At 36.3% G+C, this 20,493-nt stretch overlaps 1 protein-coding gene across 1 annotated transcript in view; it reads right to left on the reverse strand.

Moving 5' to 3' along the window:
* Positions 1-1,396: 1,396 nt before the first annotated feature.
* Positions 1,397-20,493, reverse strand: part of LOC106875491 (uncharacterized) — a 38,327-nt gene continuing 19,230 nt past the window's right edge. Inside the window, exons 3-4 of the mRNA XM_014923661.3 lie at positions 14,056-14,232; positions 1,397-6,150 (exon numbers count right to left, since the gene is read on the reverse strand). Coding sequence (XP_014779147.1) covers positions 5,792-6,150; positions 14,056-14,232 — 536 coding nt within the window. The 3' untranslated portion in view covers positions 1,397-5,791. The remainder of the gene's footprint in view (positions 6,151-14,055; positions 14,233-20,493) is intronic.

Genomic DNA, 20,493 nt, shown 5'->3' on the forward strand with positions numbered 1-20,493 from the left:
AGTGGCTGAGCACTCCACAGACACGTGTACCCTAAACGTAGTTCTCGGGGATATTCAGCGTGACACAGTGTGACAAGGCTGACCCTTTGAAATACAGGTACAACAGAAACAGGAAGAAAGAGTGAGAGAAAGTTGTGGAGAAAGAGTACAGCAGGGTTTGCCACCATCCCCTGCCGGAGCCTCGTGGAGCTTTCAGGTGTTTTCGCTCAATAAACACTCACAACGCCCGGTCTGGGAATCGAAACCGCGATCCTATGACCGCGAGTCCGCTGCCCTAACCACTGGGCCATTGCGCCTCCACCAGTCAAATGTAAATGGTGTACATAATATTCAAATATATCTGCTCGAAATTTCATTACCGTTAATTGTGGACAGCAGTTTTATATATCAATAGTGGATTCGTTTTGCGATATCACTTTAACCCTCACACTGTTCATTGCACTTACTCTTGAAAAAGTTACGTAAAGCTGGTCATGAAACATTCTTAGGTGAGTCAAATTCTTCATTATTGACAAAGCTTCAATGATACCAGTTTATGCTTTGAAAGCTGTAGATAATTGTTTAAGAGATATTATGAATAGTAATAACAGTTCAATCAGTTCTGGAAGTTCAAATTATTTTTCTTAGAGAATTCCCCAAATACTGGTAGTTGGTTTGCTTCTGCAGTAATAATGCCAGCAGCACCGCCATTGTCATCCAGATGTGGGAAGAAGGATTTCATTGGAAATTTGTAGAGATTCAGAAACTGTTAGCAGCATCAGTTTCTTCAGATCCTGAAACATTTACGTAGTTGCCATTGTTTTCTGAAGGCGGTGAACTGGCAGAATCATTAGCACGCTGGGTGGAATGCTTAGCAGTATTTCGTCTGCTGTTACGTTCTGAGTTCAAATTCCACCGAGGTTGACTTTGCCTTTCATCCTTTTGGGGTTGATGTAATCGACTTAATCCCCTTGTCTGTCTTTGTTTGTCCCTTCTATGTTTAGCCCCTTGTAGGCACTTTATGTTGCTACAGTTTACTCATCTGGTAAAAATGAGGATTCTTGCAATGGACCGGTGTACCATTTAGGGAGGAATATACCAAACAAAGGAACCAGGAAACTGACCAGAAGCTCCTTACAGAGTAATGTGGACTAACCCTACAGAAACAGTTTTGTGGGGTATTTTTTTGCCAAATGTTTTGCAAATGAGGAACCACTGGTAAGTGATACACGAATTTAAGTCTTCAACAGATCTGGCTACACAGTAGTCATAGTGGTGGTCATTATGAAGAGAGAGGGAGAGAGAGAGAGAGAGATACTTATGATATTTGAGGAGGTAGCAAAAGATGTTGGAAAAGAGAGTGAGAGGTTGATGGATGAAGAAGTTGAAAAGTTAAAAAAAAAAGAAAATAAAGAGAAATAAAACAATTTTTTTTTAATAACATTTATAAAAATATTTACATATTCATATTAATTAATCAAACTGGATTTGTGTTGGAACCAGTTGAAAATGATTTCATTTGAAAAACAAAAATGAAAAGATATAACATATATAATCCTTTTTTTTAAAAAAATATTTTGAAAATTACAAAAAACATACAAAACTTGCGCTGTGGAATATATAACACATATATCTATATTATAATATATATATATGTTTTATATATATATATATATATATACACATATTATATGTATCAAAAATGTATGCTATATAATTAGATATAAAAATGTGTGTGTGTGTGTGTGTGTGTGTGTGGGTGTGAAGTACTTCTCCAAGTACTGCAAAGGTTCTCTGAGGATCACTGTGTCGAAATTTCTGGATGCTAGCATGAAATCATAATACAGGAGAAACTATGAACACTATTATTGTATGTATTTAAAATACATACATACATACATACATACATATATATATATATATTTATATATATATATATATATATGTATATATATATATGTATATATATATATATATATATATATATATATATATATATATATATATATATATATATATATATGCGTGTTTGTGTGTGCGTGTAAATATATACACAGGCATATACTATGATGTACAAAGACACATACATTGTTGTGTAGATATATATAGGATGGGCCAAAAGTCATGCACCAAAACATTTTATTTATATTATTGTTATTATTATTATTATTATTATTATTAATTTTGTTCATCATTTATAAGTACGTGTGTATTCATCACTATTTTATTTATGTTATTCAATTTCAAAAAAAAAAAAAAAATGAAGCATGTCTTTGACAATTCCAGGGTGTTGCGTGACTTTTGGCCCATGCTCTATAACCGTATAAGTGACTCAAAAACTACTACCATAACCAATGCTTTCCCTTTTTTAACAAAAGGGACAGGCAATGAGCCTTTTAATTACTCAAAGATCCCGAAAGATGTGTACAGACAATGTTCATAGTGAATAATATATAACCCCTATTATAGCAGGACTGAAGTACAGTACATTTGCATGAGCATGTGTGTATGGGAATGCATAGATGTATGTGGATATATGTTTTTGTGTACGTGTATGTGTGTGTGTAAATATTTTCTGTTGCCATGAACGTGTTAAGCTAACACTGTATTTGTTAAAATTCCTTCCCTCTGTGCTGTCTTCTTTACTGTTCATTGTATTTATGCAAAATGTGCAATATATATATATATATATATATATATATATATATTACTCATACAAACATACATACATATATATGTGTATGTGTGTGCTTGTATATTTACACAATGTAAATTCAATGAAGAATAGCCGAACAATACCGAAGAATACATACGTATGTATATTTACATAACGTAAATACAATGAACAATCAAAAAGGACAAGGGAGATTATATATACATACATACATCATCATCATCGTCGTTTAACATCCGCTTTTCATGCTAGCATGGGTTGGACGATACACACATATACACACACACACACACACACACACACACACACACACTGTACACATATAAACATATGTAAATCTTGGAATGTAGTAATATCCACTTTTGTGACCAAATTCAAAAATATATTTGTATGTTATATATATATAAATGCTTACAAACACACATACATATATATATATATATATATATATATATATATATATATATATATATATATATATATATATATATTGTTACATTTGCTGTAGAAAACTCTTTAATAAAAAAGTTTTGGACGTGAATAAATCCCCAATCTCTTCTTGGGTTTTCAAATTATATAATTATATAGATATAATTATAATTAAGGGTACTGAGAAACAGCACCTACATGCTAGAGATAGATGTCAAATGACTCAAAAAACCACTCCAAATTATACTCCATTAGCACAAGTACCCTTAATTGTATCTATGTTAATTTTTACCTATGTGGTTTTTATTACATGCTGGCCACTGACAAGATCATTGATTGATTTTATCCTTAATCATGTATGCATATATATCATCATCATCATCGTTTAACGTACGCTTTCCATGCTAGCATGGGTTGGACGATTTGACTGATATATATATATATATATATATATATATATATATATATATATATATATATATATATAAGTTATGAGGGGTAATGGTGTCAAGAAGACCCAAAGGTGTCAGGTAACACTGAGTAAGTGCTATGGACAGACCATAGTTAAGCTCCAGGTTCGATAATGATGTGAATGAAGAGTCCAACGTGGGTCGTGTATTAGCATGCATATATATAATAATTAACAGAATGAGATAAAAAAATTCAAGGCTGTGAATAGTTTTCAGAACCTTTATAAGACCTCTTTATATATGTTCTGAAAACTATTCACAGCCTTGGGTTTTTTTTATCTCATTCTCTTAATTATTATATATATATATTACCAAGCAGTCATTGAATTGCATTGCTTAAAAGTAGACATGCCCCATATGAGGTATGTCTGGTCTATCAGTGTTTCGTCAAATTTAACTGATTGACTACAGACATGTTATATGTGTGTGTGTGTGTGTGTGTTTAAGTCATGCAGGGCTGAATCATTCACTGTTTAAGTAAAAATAGAAGCACTGTAGAATATAATGAGTCTTTTGCTTGTACACATTGTTTGTATGCATGTGAGTGTATATGTGGCCAGCAGGGTCTGATGAGTTGCCTGTATTGCCAAGTGCAAGACTAGATGTGAAACCAAAGGTAACTTTCTCACCAGCCATAACCAACGACTACATACTACATAATATATGTATGTTTGTGTATGTGTGTGTGTGTGTATATATATATATATATATATATATATATATATATATATATATATATATATACACACACACACGTGTGTGTGTGTATATACATGTATATATCTATGTGTGTGTGTTTAATTATAAGATCCAAGGGTCGAAGTGTAGGAAGTTTGTAAGCTTCGAGCAGTCTGTGGTAGGTGTAATAAAACAATGTTCAGGAACAATAGAAATTTACTGGTGTCGATAGTTTTTCCCATGTTAAAGTCTGATAAGCTGAAAAAATTTTTTATAGCTCACCGTTAGCAACTTTAGTTGCTATCAATGCAAATAAGGATCCAAATTGAGGGAGTGGAGCAGGTAAAATCTAGACTACATATGTTTCCTAGCTAGCAGATCCTCTGATGTAAGCATTACTTAATGAGCTAGCTACTCATCAGGTTGAAGATACCTTAATTGTATGAAGGTTACGCTGTCGTTAAGGAATCCCAAGTTAAACTCATTGAGGATATAATGTAACAACAACAATGTAACTTTCTTATAATTAAAGTATCTCTGGCCTGATGATTAGCTAGTGGAGTACCCCTCATTGAGTAATTATTACATCAGAGGATCTGCTAGCTAGGAAACATATGTAGCCTGGATTTTACCTGCTCCACTCCCTCAATTTGGATCCTTAAATATATATATATATATATATATATATATATAAATGAATACACACATACATGTATGTGAGTATGTATGTATATTATATATATATATATATGTAAACAGCAAATTGTTCCTGTGGTTTTGTCAGTGAACATACTGGAGTGATTCTTACACTTAGGTATTGGCATTTGTTACACTGTTAATATATCTCTCTACACAGCTCTGTGAATATTGAGTACTTCAATTACTAACATTTTTCCATCACTGTGTGTATGTCTGTCTGGCTATATATATATATTAGTATGTGTATATATATGTGTATGTGTGCATGCAATCATTGCTGTTGCACAACTGAAGACTTGGTCTTTTGTGTTACTCTCTTTCTTCAAGATGCAGTTCAATGATTGCTTATTTTTTTTGTTTTTGATAATAATAATAATAATTATTATTATATTATCATAGTCTGTTGTTGCTGTTTGATCTATCAGCTTAGATCAATCAGATGTATGATGAAAAGCATTCCAGCTATGACCACCCTGTTTTGTTTTTTTTGGTTATCAATTTTCTTTTTTCCAGATGATATGGTTTGATACGAGGAAGATTAGTTACTGTTTCTAGGAGTTTGTGCAAACACATAGAGGGTCTCATGTTTGTCAAGAGTTTTTTTGTTGATATTGTGTGCACATAGGTGCGTGGGGATGTGTGTGTATATGTGTGTATATGTATGTATATGTATATATATATATATATATATATATATATATATATATATGAAATCATGTGTATATGTTCATATAAGCATCTATGTGCTCACATACACACGTGTATGTGTGGGTATATATATTATGTATAGATACTAATATGCACATGGATGTACATGGAGGCACACATGTATTCATTTTTGCACACATATCTCTTCTTGTCTTTATTCGCTCGATGATGGAAATTCACCGTTGGCTTCAAGCTGTTTGTTAAATTCTGGACTCATATTGGCATCGACCACCATGGCTGGGTTATCGGCCATGTAGTGGGCTCCCATGATTTCCTCGTATGAAGGTGGCGGGTCGCAGTAGGGCGGTGGTGATATAACGGATACACTTGGGTCATGGTTGTTTGTTCGGTTGTCCTGACCAGATGTTGGCATTCGTTTGACACAGTGGTAAGACAAGGCGCCACCGATACAGAACAAGATGAAGCTGAGACCACAGAGAAATGTTCCAGTAAGGATGCTGCTTGGTGAAGTCTTTATTACCAATATTAGGATTCCTATGTTTATGAATATGGCTGTTAAAAAAGGAAAAAAAGGAAAATAGATTAGAATAGAATTAAATATTTTCAATTAAAGAATGTTGATTTTTGTAGAAAGAATGGAAAGAGATTAGTTGGATACATTGACTGCCCTCCGCCAGTACTAGACTGGTACTCTATTTTATCTCCCTCCCCATCAAGGTGGTGGTGGGGGCAGTGAAGGGCAAAATTGATGTTGACAGGAATTAACCGTTTAGCATTCAGCTTACTCAGTCAAATGTAATTCTTATTTATTCACATTGGTATCAATTAATCATGCCTAATCTTGTAACTTTGAGATTTCGATGGTGTGATTGCTTATGTTAGCATTATATTGTCGGGTGGGTGTGAGAGGCCAGATCTGGCCAGTTTGAAGATAAAACAGGTGGATTATTTTGGCTGGATGTGGCTGGTTTAAAGGTTAAAGGGTTAAGGGTTTCTTTGAAATGTAGAAAATCTACCCCAGAACTAGAAAATCTACCCTAAATTCCCTCTCACCCATGCAAGCATGGAAAAGTGGACATTAAAGTGATGATGATGATGATGATGATGATGATGATGATGTAAGTTTGAAATATTTGAAAGAGCGGTCTTTTAGTCAACTGATAAAATCAACCTGACTATACTGTACGGTGTGGAAGAGAATCAGGACAATTGAGTACCACAATGTACTCTCCAATGTACGAGGGAGTTAAGGCAATAGAGTACCACCTTAGAGCCTCCCTGAAGCAATTCCTCTTAATCCTAACTCATCAATTAGTTTCTTTTCTTTCATTACTTATATATAACCATACACCTGTAACCATACGATCATTGCTGTTGTTTTTCGTTTAACCCCAGGTCAGTCCTGGTTGACCAGACTTATTTTATCAAGAATCAAAAAGGACAGTCAATGAACAATTACCACAAGGCATTTTCTCTGCTGTTGAGTGTTTGACTAACTTATACCAGTCACCTTCAGCTGTGGTGAAGAGTGTGACCTGACGTGGTGCTGACCTACTTTTTGAAACCACAGAGATTGAGGTGGGACGGGGGGGGGATGAGGTGATACAGGTTTTTTTTTTTCACCTGAGTGATAAAGACATGTCCGCCAGGTATAAATCATAATAATAATAATATTGATGATAATAATAATAATCATCATCATCGTTCTGCTACATCTAGCATTAATCACTCACACACACACACACACACACACATATATATATAGATATCACAAACTTATAATCATTTGTCATTGCTGTCAAATAGAATATTTATTTTATAGTTTCCCATTAAAGTTGCATACTTACATGCTACACACACACACACACACACACACACACACACACACACACACACACACACAATAGTTTGTTATAACATTTAAAACAATATGCAAATATTTTTGTTGCACTCCTGAATAAAGACAGGATTATCATTGTTACTACTACTACTACTACTACTACTACTACTACTACTACTACTACTACTACTACCACTACTCATAATAATGAGTGACATATAAGGAGATATTAAAGGACATTTACATTCATCATTATCCATTGTCCATTAACATCCGTTTTTCTGTGCTGGTATGGGTTGGACAGTTTGGCAGGAGCTGTCCAGACTCCAGTGGACAGAGGTGAACACTCCTGGTTTGGGAAAATCAGAAATATGGAGAAGCTTTGGAATTAAAGATTCTGGAAAATCCATGTTGTACCTGTCTATCTCCTAGTTGTGTCTGCTGACCTACAGGTGTACACTGAAAGTACGTCGATGACAGGGTGCTGAAATGTTCTTGGCTTTAAGGGTATCATGAAAGGCTGGTTGGATGCCCAACCTTCCAAGGTCCTTTATAAGGCTTAGAAAAACTGAAGGACCACTGCAATAAGTGCCTGAATCACTTGCAAGGCTTTGGTCGGCCTGAGGCTATAGTAGAAGACACTTGCCCAAGGTGTTACACAGTGGGATTGAACCTGGAATTATGTGGTTGGGAAGCAATTGCCTTAGCATACAGCCACCCTTCTGCATATTTACACACATTATATATATATATGTGTGTGTGTGTTACTGTCTCTTTGCTTTGATTCTATGTGACTGTTGTAAACAAATGCCACCATCATGCAAGCAGTGTCGTTTGTTTCCAGTCTTCCACAAAAACATATCTGGCCATGGAGAAACACTGCCTTACTTAGAAACAGGTGAGGGTTGGCGAGAGCATGGAAAAGTGGACATTAAACAATGGTGATGATGAGGATGGTTTGTTTATAACCCAGTTTCTTCAGCTCTGGATGTCAAACTAAAAACACTATTCAACAAACATGTCTTCTCTCACCCCCACCCCCTGCTGGCGCATCATGGATCCTTTCATAATCTCTTTGTGTCCTCTTACTGTGCCACATTCACACCCAACATAAACTAGATTTGTGATAGGACACATTTGAAATGTGTTTCCATTATATATATATCAAACTTACTATTTCACCGGTTGGCAGTCATTTTCTGGTTTAACAAGCTTTCATCAAATCACTTCAGCCCTCACCAACAAAAGCAGTCCACCTCTTCTATGTATATATGTATATATATATATATATATATATATATACACACATGTATACACACACACACACACAATGTAGAAGTTGTTTAGCCCCAGGTCAGTCTCTATCAAACAGGTCTATGATGAAAACTATTTCAAGACACTCCTGTCTTATGCATATCTAGGACTACACATTCTAATGTGTCCAATTTCTTGTAGACTGAGCTGCCACATGGAAGCTCTCTTACTGGCTCATTGTCAGTGTAGTTGGTGATGATTGTGGTGGCGGCGCCAGTAGTGATGGTCATGATGATGTTGGTGATAATGGTAGTGGTAGTTGTGGTGGTGATAGTAGAGGTGCTGGTGGTAGGTGCTGGTTGGTTGGTTGGTTGGTTGGTAGCAGTAAACATACAGGTAGAAGTCGAACTAGTGTTGTTGTTGTTGTAGTTATTAAATATTTAGTAAAAGTAACATTTAGGTCAACAGTTCTAATATAAGATGGTGGAAAATGTCATTAGCAAGATGCACACACACACACACACATACACACACACACACACACACACACAGCAGAAGCAGTACACCTTTATATCTACTTGACATTAGGTAAGCCTCCACATGGTCGCTTGATTTGCTAGAAATAACAGCCAAATTTTCCTGCACTCATAACCTACATTTAACCCTTTTCTTACCATATTTCTGTTGAGAAAGACTGCCTTTGCTTTCAATTAACTTAGAATGCAATCAAGTTAAGTCTTCGACTAGGCATATATATATATAGGAACAAATATCGGAATTCAGATAATGGCAGTGGGCAGATGGTAAAAACAAAGAGCTCGCGGTCTAGAATACGCAAGTGTACTGTTGCTGAATATGTCTTGTGAGATTTACAAATAGTAATTTTTCTACCGTATATAAAGTCATTAACTCATTTTAATGTTTGTTCTATGACCAATGTTTAATTATCATTGCCTCATTTATTTGAGCACCTTCTTTTTTTTTAGTCCTATTAACTCTTTGTCTCTTTTGAAAGAAACAATAATTATTTTTGACATATATATATATATATATATATATATATATATATATATACATACAACATGAATACTTTTTGTCTCTTGTTCTGTAACTAATACTTCTTTATATATATATATATATGTGTGTGTCTTTGTGTCTGTGTTTGGGACATGCTCAACTGGCTAAAGTCAAACAACTGACAAGCAAATCTGTGGTATTGAGCAGAATATATTTGCTGTAGCCCATCTTTTACACCAAGACAAAACAATGTACATGATAATACTTCTAATTAGTTAAGATGAGAAGCCATGAGAGCCACTGCCTGGTACTGCATCAGGGCATTTATTATTATTATTATTATTAAGTTCCGGGGTCAATGTAATTGACTAACCTCCCCTCCCCTCTAAAACTGCTGGTTTTGTGCCAAAATTTGAAACCATTATTATTAACAATGTTGTTCTTGTTGTGGATGACAGAATTGGTATTGCGCCAGAAAACTACTATGCAGTATACACGGTGAATGTTTAATAAGTATTGAGAGGTTAAATGCATTATTTTCTGACAAAACAACTTTCAACAAGACATGCTATCAAGCAACTGACAAGAATAACGGTTTCACCAACACTATCTACCAACTACCCTAAAAACACAGGCAACAAAAATGTTATATGATATAACCCACCTTACAACATATGTGTTACAAAACATTCCACTAAAGTGCTCAACAAAAACAACATTAAAATGAACTGCAGCTATGTGGAAAAGATGTTTTGTGTCATTATGAAGCACAATGCAAAATATTGCAAACAAATGGTGCTGGCATGCAACTGTTAAATAAATAAGAATGTCATCTCCTAAAGAGTAACACCAAGAGAAAAGCATTGCATACTGTGCTGATGTCTTTCCCCACCAACAGAAACACATCTGCAAATTACAGAGGGCTTGCAGAACACGCTTTCAGAAGTTTCCTGCACTAGCTTAATAACTAATTCAATCATTGCCAACTGGGAAACACCACAGTAATTTCTAAGTATATTTGGAAATTGAGAGAAAAACCATGGACATTTCATGGCAGTTCTTCCCCCAAGCCTTTTCTTTGTCTGCAGACAAACTTTATAAAGCAATAACAAATTTTTTTTCCTGTCTTTTAAATTTTCAGTGTTAGAAAAGATATAACGATGTTGCAGAAGTGAGGCATCAAATATCTCAATAGACAATAATGGTTGCTAGGTAACAATTAAAATCATTGTATACTAATGAAAAAAGCTGTTACTGACTCAAGAGAGTTAACCAAGCATAAAACGTGTGTTAGTGTATCAATAAACATCAATATGTATCTATAATTTATCAATAAATAATGAAACAGAGCAGTAACAAGGGCAGTGGAATGGGAGAAATATAACGATACAAGTCTAAATGGCTTGTGGGATAGAGTAGCTGTTACATTACTTTAGCTACTGAGTTCAAATCCTGCCAAGGTCAACTTCCTTCTTTATCCTTCAGTGAAGTACCAGGGTTAAATTAATTGTCTTTTACTCCTAAATTTGTGGCCTTGGCCTAAGACAGAAATAATATTATTTCTATCAATATCTAAATTATTCATTCAGGTATGGCTGTGCAGTAAGAAGTTTGCTTCCTAACCACATGGTTCTGGGTTCAGTCCCACTACTGTAGCACCTTGGGCCAACCAAAGCCTTGTGAGTTGATTTGGTAGAAGAAAACTGGGAAAAGCCCATCATATGTATGTGTGTGTGTGTATATATAAACATACATATATATCAATTTGTGTGCGTCTGTGTTTATCCTTTGTCACTGCTTGACAACTGGTGTTAGTATGTTTATGTCCTCGCAACTTAGTGGCTCAGCAATGTCTACCTCTCTGTCAATCTGTTACTCTCTCTCTCCTGTCAGTGTGTGTATCTTATTTCACCCATTTTGTATTATATAACATTTGCACATTTTTTTTTTTTACACTTATAAATTAGAGACAAAATTATATGCAATCTTGGAAATGTAAGCCGACATGTGCAACCTACATATACTGAATAGCAAACAACCATACACATGCATTCATTCATGCATGCACAGCAGCATACAAAAACACCATTGTCCTTATGACACAAAAGACAATATATTTAACCACCTTTACTACTCCTTCTCGCTCTTACCCACAAGGACAGTGGCCTAGTTTGAGGAGCACTGGGATGGAACCTTTATTCCACTTAATGAAATTCAGTGAACTGTTAGTAGTTATGAATGCTGACAGTTTCACATAAAACCACTACAATTTACTAACAGGTGTCAGATCACCATTGAAGTCTTATGAACACTCCTTGCTTTCATTTGTTAACTCAACAAAAAAAGTAAATCTTTATCTTCTGTAATCAGCCTGACTATTGTAGTAATCAAATTTCCCCTGACAAACTTCTTACCATCCTCAATACTTTACCAAATCCAGCCAATATATTCTACCAGTTCAAACCAGCTCAATCTGGTTACTCACACCCATCATAATGATATTGACAGCAAAAACCAGATCACTACATTTATCAGAGTAAAACTTGTCTCAAAGCTGAACTGGGAAAATTAAGTGGAAAGAAAAAACAAAAACCCCAGAAAATAAATATCCTTTTCTACTCTAGGCACAAGGCCCGAAATTTTGGTGGAGGGAGCCAGTTGATTAGATCGACCCCAATATGCAACTAGTACTTAATTTATTGACCCCGAAAGGATGAAAGGCAAAATCGACCTCAGCAAAATTTGAACTCAGAACATAAAGGCAGATGAAATACCGCTAAACATCTCGCCTGGCGTGCTAATGTCTCTGCCAACTTGCCACCTAAACCCAGAAAATAAATGAAGATGAACTGCAATAGTTAAAAGAACAATAAATCCTTGGTCCTTGAAGGCTTTAGCTGAACAAATCAACCCCCAGGACATTTTTTTAAAGCCTGGTATTTATTCTATTGATGTCTTTTGATGAACCACTACATAGATAAATCTTGCAGCCAGGAATGAAAGCCCCCACCTCCACTTGGCGGACAACTATAGACTAGTGGTCTATTTAAAGCCAAACGCCTGCAACAGCCATTCTGAGTTCATTCAGGTGAGTGAATGATGAACAGGCAGGTGAAACAGGTAGAAAGTGGAGAATGTGGGGGAATCTATGTGAAACAACTTGTAATTAATAAAATAAAATAAAAATGTACATTATTTACATTATATACATTTGACGGATATTTGTCCTCATCTTGTTTGTTGTTAACACAATGTTTCGGCTGATATACCTGCAAAGTGGTTGGTGTTAGGAATGGCATCCAGCTGTAAAAGCCCTGCCAAAAGACCACAACAGAAACATCAGTTTTCCTCTGAAGTCCTTGACTAATGACCATCTTAAGATTTCATACTGGCAAACAGTTGATTTGAAATTATTTTCAGGAGACAGAGATGAAATTTCATCAAAAGAAATGTTAATATTTGATATTTGAGAGCAGCATTTGGGAAAAGTGTTTTATAAATGAAAAATATTCACATGAATTGTATTAGTATGTTGCCATGTGAAAGCTATAAATACCTAGGTATTGATGAATGGGTATAAATACCTAGGTATTGACAAAGGTACTGGGAATAAAATTGAAATTGACAAAGGCTGTAGAAAAAAAATCCATTCCATCTGACATGAAACGACAGCTTCTACAGGAAAATTGATGTTGATCATCATCATTTAATGTCTGTTTTTCATGCTGGCATGGGTTGGATGGTTTGACTGAAGACTGGCAAGCTGCACCAGATTCCAATCTGATCTGGCATGGTTTCGATGGGTGGATGCCTTTCCTAATGCCAACCACTCCAAGAGTGTAGTGGGTGCTTTTACGTGCCACTGGCATAGGTTTCACTGAGGTGACACTGGCATCAGCCATGACTACGATCTCACTTGGTTTGACAGGTCTTCTCATGCATGGTATATTAGCAAAGGTCTCAGTCACCTGTCACTGTCTCCATGAGGCCCAACATGTGAATGGTGCTTTTTATGTGCCACTGGCACAGGTGCCAATCAGACAGCTCTGGTATCAGTCATGACTACGATTTCACTTGGCTGACTTTGGCCACAACAGGCATCAATATTTCTCAGAGGTAGAAAAAGTTTTAAGCCATTTCATACAAACTTTGAGTATTACTCATACAGTTGCTGCTAACATAGATTTGAGAACAGGGGGTGCAGAAGATGCACTTGCACCCCCTAAAATTTTGTAAGTGCAGTGAAAATGCTTTGAACTTCCTGGGTTGGATCTGAGTTTCCACACACACACACACACACATATATATATATGGAGAGAAAAAATGAGAAAGAGAGATGTACTGACCTGTGATAATTTGCAAGAAGGAAGAGACCAGCCCTAGTTTTCTGGCAATTACAAGATGTTTGGTCCTCATCGGTCCCAGCAGCACTAACCACATCAGCATGATGGCAATGAGCAGGATACCAAACCCTGCCCCAGCAACTTCAAACAGCCGTGTAAATACTAACCAAGTAGGGGTCACTGAAAAATATAAATGGTGGTAGAAGTCAGAAACATAGGCTTGGGTGCAGGGGATGTAAGTGCATCTGCCCTGCCCAAATTCTTTGACAGGGGTCAATGCAGATGCTTTGAACATCCTCCTGAAAAACTTCATGGCCAAAACCAATGAGCATAGAGACATTTTTGGACAGATTTAAGGCATTACTTTTCCATTATTGAATTTTTTCTGATTTGGTTGAATTACAAATATAACAACATAATAATAATTATTATTATTGCTCCTGTTTATAACAAAAGAGATAGTATGGTGGACCCGTTTGAAAGGGCTAAAGACAGACACTTTCCTCTTTGGCCAAAGCCCTCATCAACTTTTTCAAAGTTTTACTTGAAAAGGAAGTTGAGGGTGGAGAGGGCAGTGTTGTCTTGTAGCAAGTTTGTTGAAAGTTGGGTGAATGTTGGAAGACTGGCCAGTGTCAATGGACCAATTCTGAGTGTGCACCTGTAAAAACAAAAAACAAAAAAAAAAGGAGAAGGGTTTTTGCTCTGTTTTTCAGGCTTAGCGGCATTTTGTCTGTCTTTACATTCTCAGTTCAAATTCTGCTGAGGTTGACTTTGCCTTTCATCCTTTCGATGATGGCCACAAATCTAAATTTATAACCAGGGTAGCCCACAGTCTACATAAAGTATCTTTGGATCATCGGACAACATGCCGTGCTTGAGGAGACCCATTGAGTCAAGTAAATCAAATCAAATCAAATCAAATGGAAATTGTAGTTGTGGCTGATGCCAGTGCCACCTGACTGGCTCCCATGTTGGTGGCACGTAAAAAGCAACATCCGAACGTGATTGATATCAGCCCCCTTGCCCCAACTGGCTCCTGCACAAGTGGTATGTAAAAAGTACCATCCGAACGTGGCTGATGCCAGGCCCACCTGACTGGCTCCTGTGCTGGTGACACGTAAAAGCACCCACTACACTCTCAGAGTGGTTGACATTAGGAAGGGCATTCAGCTGTAGAAACTCTGCCAGATCAGATTGGAGCCTTGTGCGGCCTCTTGGCTTGCCAGTACCCAGTCAAACTGTCCAACCCATGCCAGCATAGAAAACGAACGTTAAACGCTGATGATGGTACAAGAGCTGTATATGCATGTGTGTGTGTGTGTGTGTGTGTGTGCCTATGTGTTTGTACTCGAGGTCAAAGACAAGGATACAAAAGAAAACGATGGAAGGCATTGTAACCATTCACTTATCACCAAGTACAAAATAAGCATATGGGTTTGTATGGACATGTATGAGTGTATGTATTCATGTGTGTGCTTGCATATTTATGAGTATATGTATGTACACACACACACTCGTACACATACACACACAAGTGTGTACTAATAAATGTGGATGTGTGTGTGTGTTAACCTAAAGTGTTTAAGGTCACAGAGTATGACGTCAATGAAATCTTTGTAATTGTCCACTTAAATTGTATATAATACAAATACATATATATATATTTATATACATACACACACATGTGGTTTTGTGTGTATGCATATATATATATATATATATATATATATATATGTATGTGTGTGTGTGTGTGTGTGTGTGTGAGTGAGTATATATATACACATATATATATATAAATGTGTGTGTGTACGCATGCATGTGTGTGAGCGTGTGTGTGTGAATGTATAAAGTAACCAAGGCGTCACAATGTGGCTCCATTGAAGTAATCTAGCCGACTTTGTGACTTTCTGGCTTAATGAGTTTATGATTAATTGAGAAAACATTAATTATTTGTGGAGACATTTATTTCAACAGTCAACAACTTCAGACAAACAGGCAGGTGAGTATATAAGTAGAGACACAGGTAGTTAGATAGAGAAATAGGTAGGTAAATGAATATGTAGACAGGTAGATATATAGGTAGATAGCTAGATAGATAGGCAGGCAGAGAGAGAGAGAGAGTGAGTGATAGATATATATATATATACAGATAGGTAGGTAGACATGTATACATACATGTGTGTGTGTGTGTGTGTGTATAGAGAAAGAGAGGGAGAGATAGATAGATAGGTAGGTAGACACGCACCTATATATGAGAGAGAGAGGGGGGAAGAAAGAGAGAGAGGAAAAGAAAGAGAGAAGAATGAGAGAGAGAGAGAGGTTAGCAGGTAGGCACATGTTATGAAGAAAGAGAGGTAGATGGACACAAATAAAGAAATAAAGAGGTATGTAGACTATACATAGATATACACACATACACATATGAGGCCTTAGGCTATATATTCACACACAAACACAGCTAGGCCACTTTGAATAAAGTGCACAGTCTTGCTGGTGTTGAAATTTTTTTACTATATATATATATATATATATATATATATATATATATATATATATATATATATATATATATATATATATATATATATATATATATATATATATATATATATATATATATATATATATATATATATATATATATATATATATATATATATATATATATATATATATATATGCCCATGGCTCAGTGGTTAGAGCATTGAGGTTACGGTCATGAGGTTGTGAGTTCGAATCCCGGACCGGACTGCGTGTTGTGTTCTTGAGCAAGACACTTTATTTCACATTGCTCCAGTTCACTCAGCTGTAGAAATGAGTTGCGACGTCACAGGTGCCAAGCTATATCGGCCCCTTTGCCTTTCCCTTGGATAACACTGGTGGCGTGGAGAGGGGAGGCCGGTATGCATGGGCGACTGCTGGTCTTCCATAAAACAACCTTGTCCAGACTTGTGCCTGAGAGGGTAACTTCCTAGGTGCAATCCCATTGTCAGTCATGACCGAAGGGGATCTCAGCATATATATATATATATATATATATATTGGGTCATCCCATAAATAATGTGGGTTTTTTTTATACTTCTTTTATTTTTCAAAATTAGGATAAAGTTCTTTTTTAATCTAAAATATACTCATATACTCATTTTCTACAATTCCCTCTCATCTATCTGGTAGACTTGCAAGGTCCTCTTCCAAAATTCACTTGTCCATTATGAAAAATACTCCCCCAGTACTGTTCTGACGTTGTTTACAGGATTCATATTTTCCCCATCCAAATGATTTTGAAGACTGTAGAATAAATGATAATCAGATGGGGGGGGGGGGGGGGGCAATGTCTGGTGAATACAGTGGATGGGACCTTGTTTCCCATCCAAACTGCTCAAGCCTTTGGAATGTCATCCTAGTTGTATGTGGCTATTTATCTATTTTTTCCATGTTAATTGTTAACAAGGGAAAAATACACACACACACACACACACATATTGAGGTCATAATAATAATTAATCATAAAAATGTAAAATGATTTTTTTAAACATTGAGCATCTCAGAGGGTCCATCTCAGTAAACTGAGTAAAATAGCAATCAAAGGGGTCAGTAGGGAAACAATAGTTGAAAAACACCGTCTTAAAGCATAATCTACTTTGCTTTTAGAACTGCCAAAGTACGGAGGCTATAACTCCATTCATTGATTCTTCAAAACATACCAGTTTTACCATAGATCAATATGTTCTGCCTAGGATACATCTCTCTAGCTTTTGCCCATCGACCTCGTGGGACTTCTAATCTATTTCACTCTACTCTTATTTCCACCTTCATGCCTTTGATTATACACAGTTATCGTCTTTTAATCTGTTTCTATGAAGTAATTCCATTAATTAAATCTAGTCATTGCATTTCTGCCGGGCAGCCAAGCCAAACGCCCTCCCTCATGCCAGATTGACACTGTTGGTTTCTGTCTTCACATCTTTCATTTAATGCGGTGTTTCTCAACCATTTTGTTTTGCCTAGGGTTTGATTAGTTCGACTAAAGGCAGTGCTCCAGCATGGTCGCAGGTCAAATGACTGAGACAAATAAAAGAATATATACTGGGCAAAATGCAAAACAGTTTAATGTAAAACGTATGGAAGTTAGTGAGAAGCATTACAATCAAGTTAAATGGAAGATATCGATGACAGTAGCCCTGTGACATTTAACTACTAACGCAGATACTTCACAGCCAGTGACTATAAAACCATCTTCATACATGAACATGTCCAACGATTTCTTATGTATGAATAGATCAGGTCAGGACATTTAGTAACTGAAGTATTTTTAACCTGATCTAAATTGATATGAGTCTTTATGCTCAAGTGAGTTTTTGTTTTCAGAAACAGAGTTACGTAGCAGCTTATTTACCTGAGAAATCACATTTATTCATTGTCATCCCAGCAGATGACAATCTATTAATATCTACATTAGTCTCTTTTTTGCCTAATCGCGAAAAAACCTGATAGTTATCTCAATTTACCACTAACGATGTGGCTATCCAGAGACGTGTGTACCTCCAGCTGAACTAACACAAAAATCACTGATTTTATATGAATGTAATTAAGACAAAACCCAACCCCAAAGACAAAAGTACAAAAAATAAATATCCAGACAAACACAGTTACAAACAAAAACAAAGGATAAAGATCCTTTCTGAGTCACATAGACTCATAGGGCCACTTTCCTGGATTTTCTGGTGGCTATACTCCTCACTGGGTGGAGGCACAATGGCCCAGTGGTTAGGGCAGCGGACTCGCGGTCATAGGATTGCAGTTTCGATTCCCAGACCGGGCGTTGTGAGTGTTTATTGAGCGAAAACACCTAAAGCTCCACGAGGCTCCGGCAGGGGATGGTGGCGAATCCTGCTGTACTCTTTCACCACAACTTTCTCTTACTCTTACTTCCTGTTTCTGTTATGCCTGTAATTTAAAGGGGCCAGCCTTGTCACACTGTGTCACGCTGAATATCCCCGAGAACTACGTTAAGGGTACACATGTCTGTGGAGTGCTCAGCCACTTGCACATTAATTTCACGAGCAGGCTGTTCCGGTTATCGGATCAACTGGAACCCTCGACGTCGTAAGTGACGGAGTGCCAACAGCAACAACAACATATATATATGTATATATAACTGGCACTTTATCAGTTATGATGATGAGGGTTTCAGTTGATCCGATCAATGGAACAGCCAGCTCAAGAAATTGAAGGGCAAGTGGTTGGGTACTCCATAGATATGCGTACCCTTAATGTAGTTCTCAAGGAGATTCAGCGTGACACAGAATGTGACAAATCTGGCCCTTTGAAATACAGGTACAGTTTATTTTTTTGCCAGTTGAGTGGATTGGAGCAACGTAAAATAAAGTGTCTTGCTCAAGGGCAGAATGCACCTTCTGGAATCGAACTTACTCTCTTACGATTGTGAGCCAAACGCCCCAACCATTAAGCCACATGCTTTCATATATATTTATATGTGTGTGTGTGTGTGTGTGGGGGGGGTTGTCTGAGGAAGGTTATGAAAGTTAAGAAAAAGCACACCTTTGACAAACTCAAAAATACAGCAGGTATATTATATTATTAAGTGTCTACCTGTTCTGTTGCCTTATATGGGGTTTGCTGTTTCCTATGATTTATGGACCCTCCTCAGGCGACTTCCGTGTCCCCGCATGACGCAGAGTATATGACAATCACCTGCCATATGAATTGCGCTTTATAGCTGCTCTCTTTGGCAGCGCCAGTTCCAGAGCCATAAAATAAAGTAATATTACCCATGTTACCCACTAGGGTTCTCTGTAACCTTGGTTACATAATATTATACAGTCATACAAACATACTTATACACACACACAAGTGTACATGTATGTCTGTATGTCTGTATATATATATATATATATATATACACACACACATATATATATATACACACACACAAATATATATATACAATATAAATATATACACATACACACACAGACACAAATATATATATATATATATATATATATATAGAGAGAGAGAGAGAGAGAGTGAGAGAGATAGCATAGTTATATATGAATAAGATAAAGCAACAGTCTGAAGGCCACCTTTTTAAAAGAAATAACATCGATCTTTTGGAGGTCAAACAAAGTCGAGAGACTCATGGACAGTTAAAGGAACTCAGCTAAATTTATTTCACTGGATACACTGACCTTCCTTATGAGTCACACATCAAAGTACTCATCTCCATACCTTCAATGTTTCTCCTATTCTCTTTCATGTGTGTATATGTGTGTGTCTGTGTGTCTCTCTCTTTCTCTCTCACAAACTAACAGGGGGAAAAGCAGAAATGCTAAGTTCTGAATAGCAACTGAAGGAAGTCTCAACTATGAATAAATATATAAACTTCAATATATATATATATATATATATATATATATA

This window comes from Octopus bimaculoides, chromosome 23, assembly GCF_046866305.1.
Source record: "Octopus bimaculoides isolate indiv1 chromosome 23, ASM4686630v1, whole genome shotgun sequence".
In the NCBI taxonomy this organism is placed as follows: Eukaryota; Metazoa; Mollusca; class Cephalopoda; order Octopoda; family Octopodidae; genus Octopus; species Octopus bimaculoides.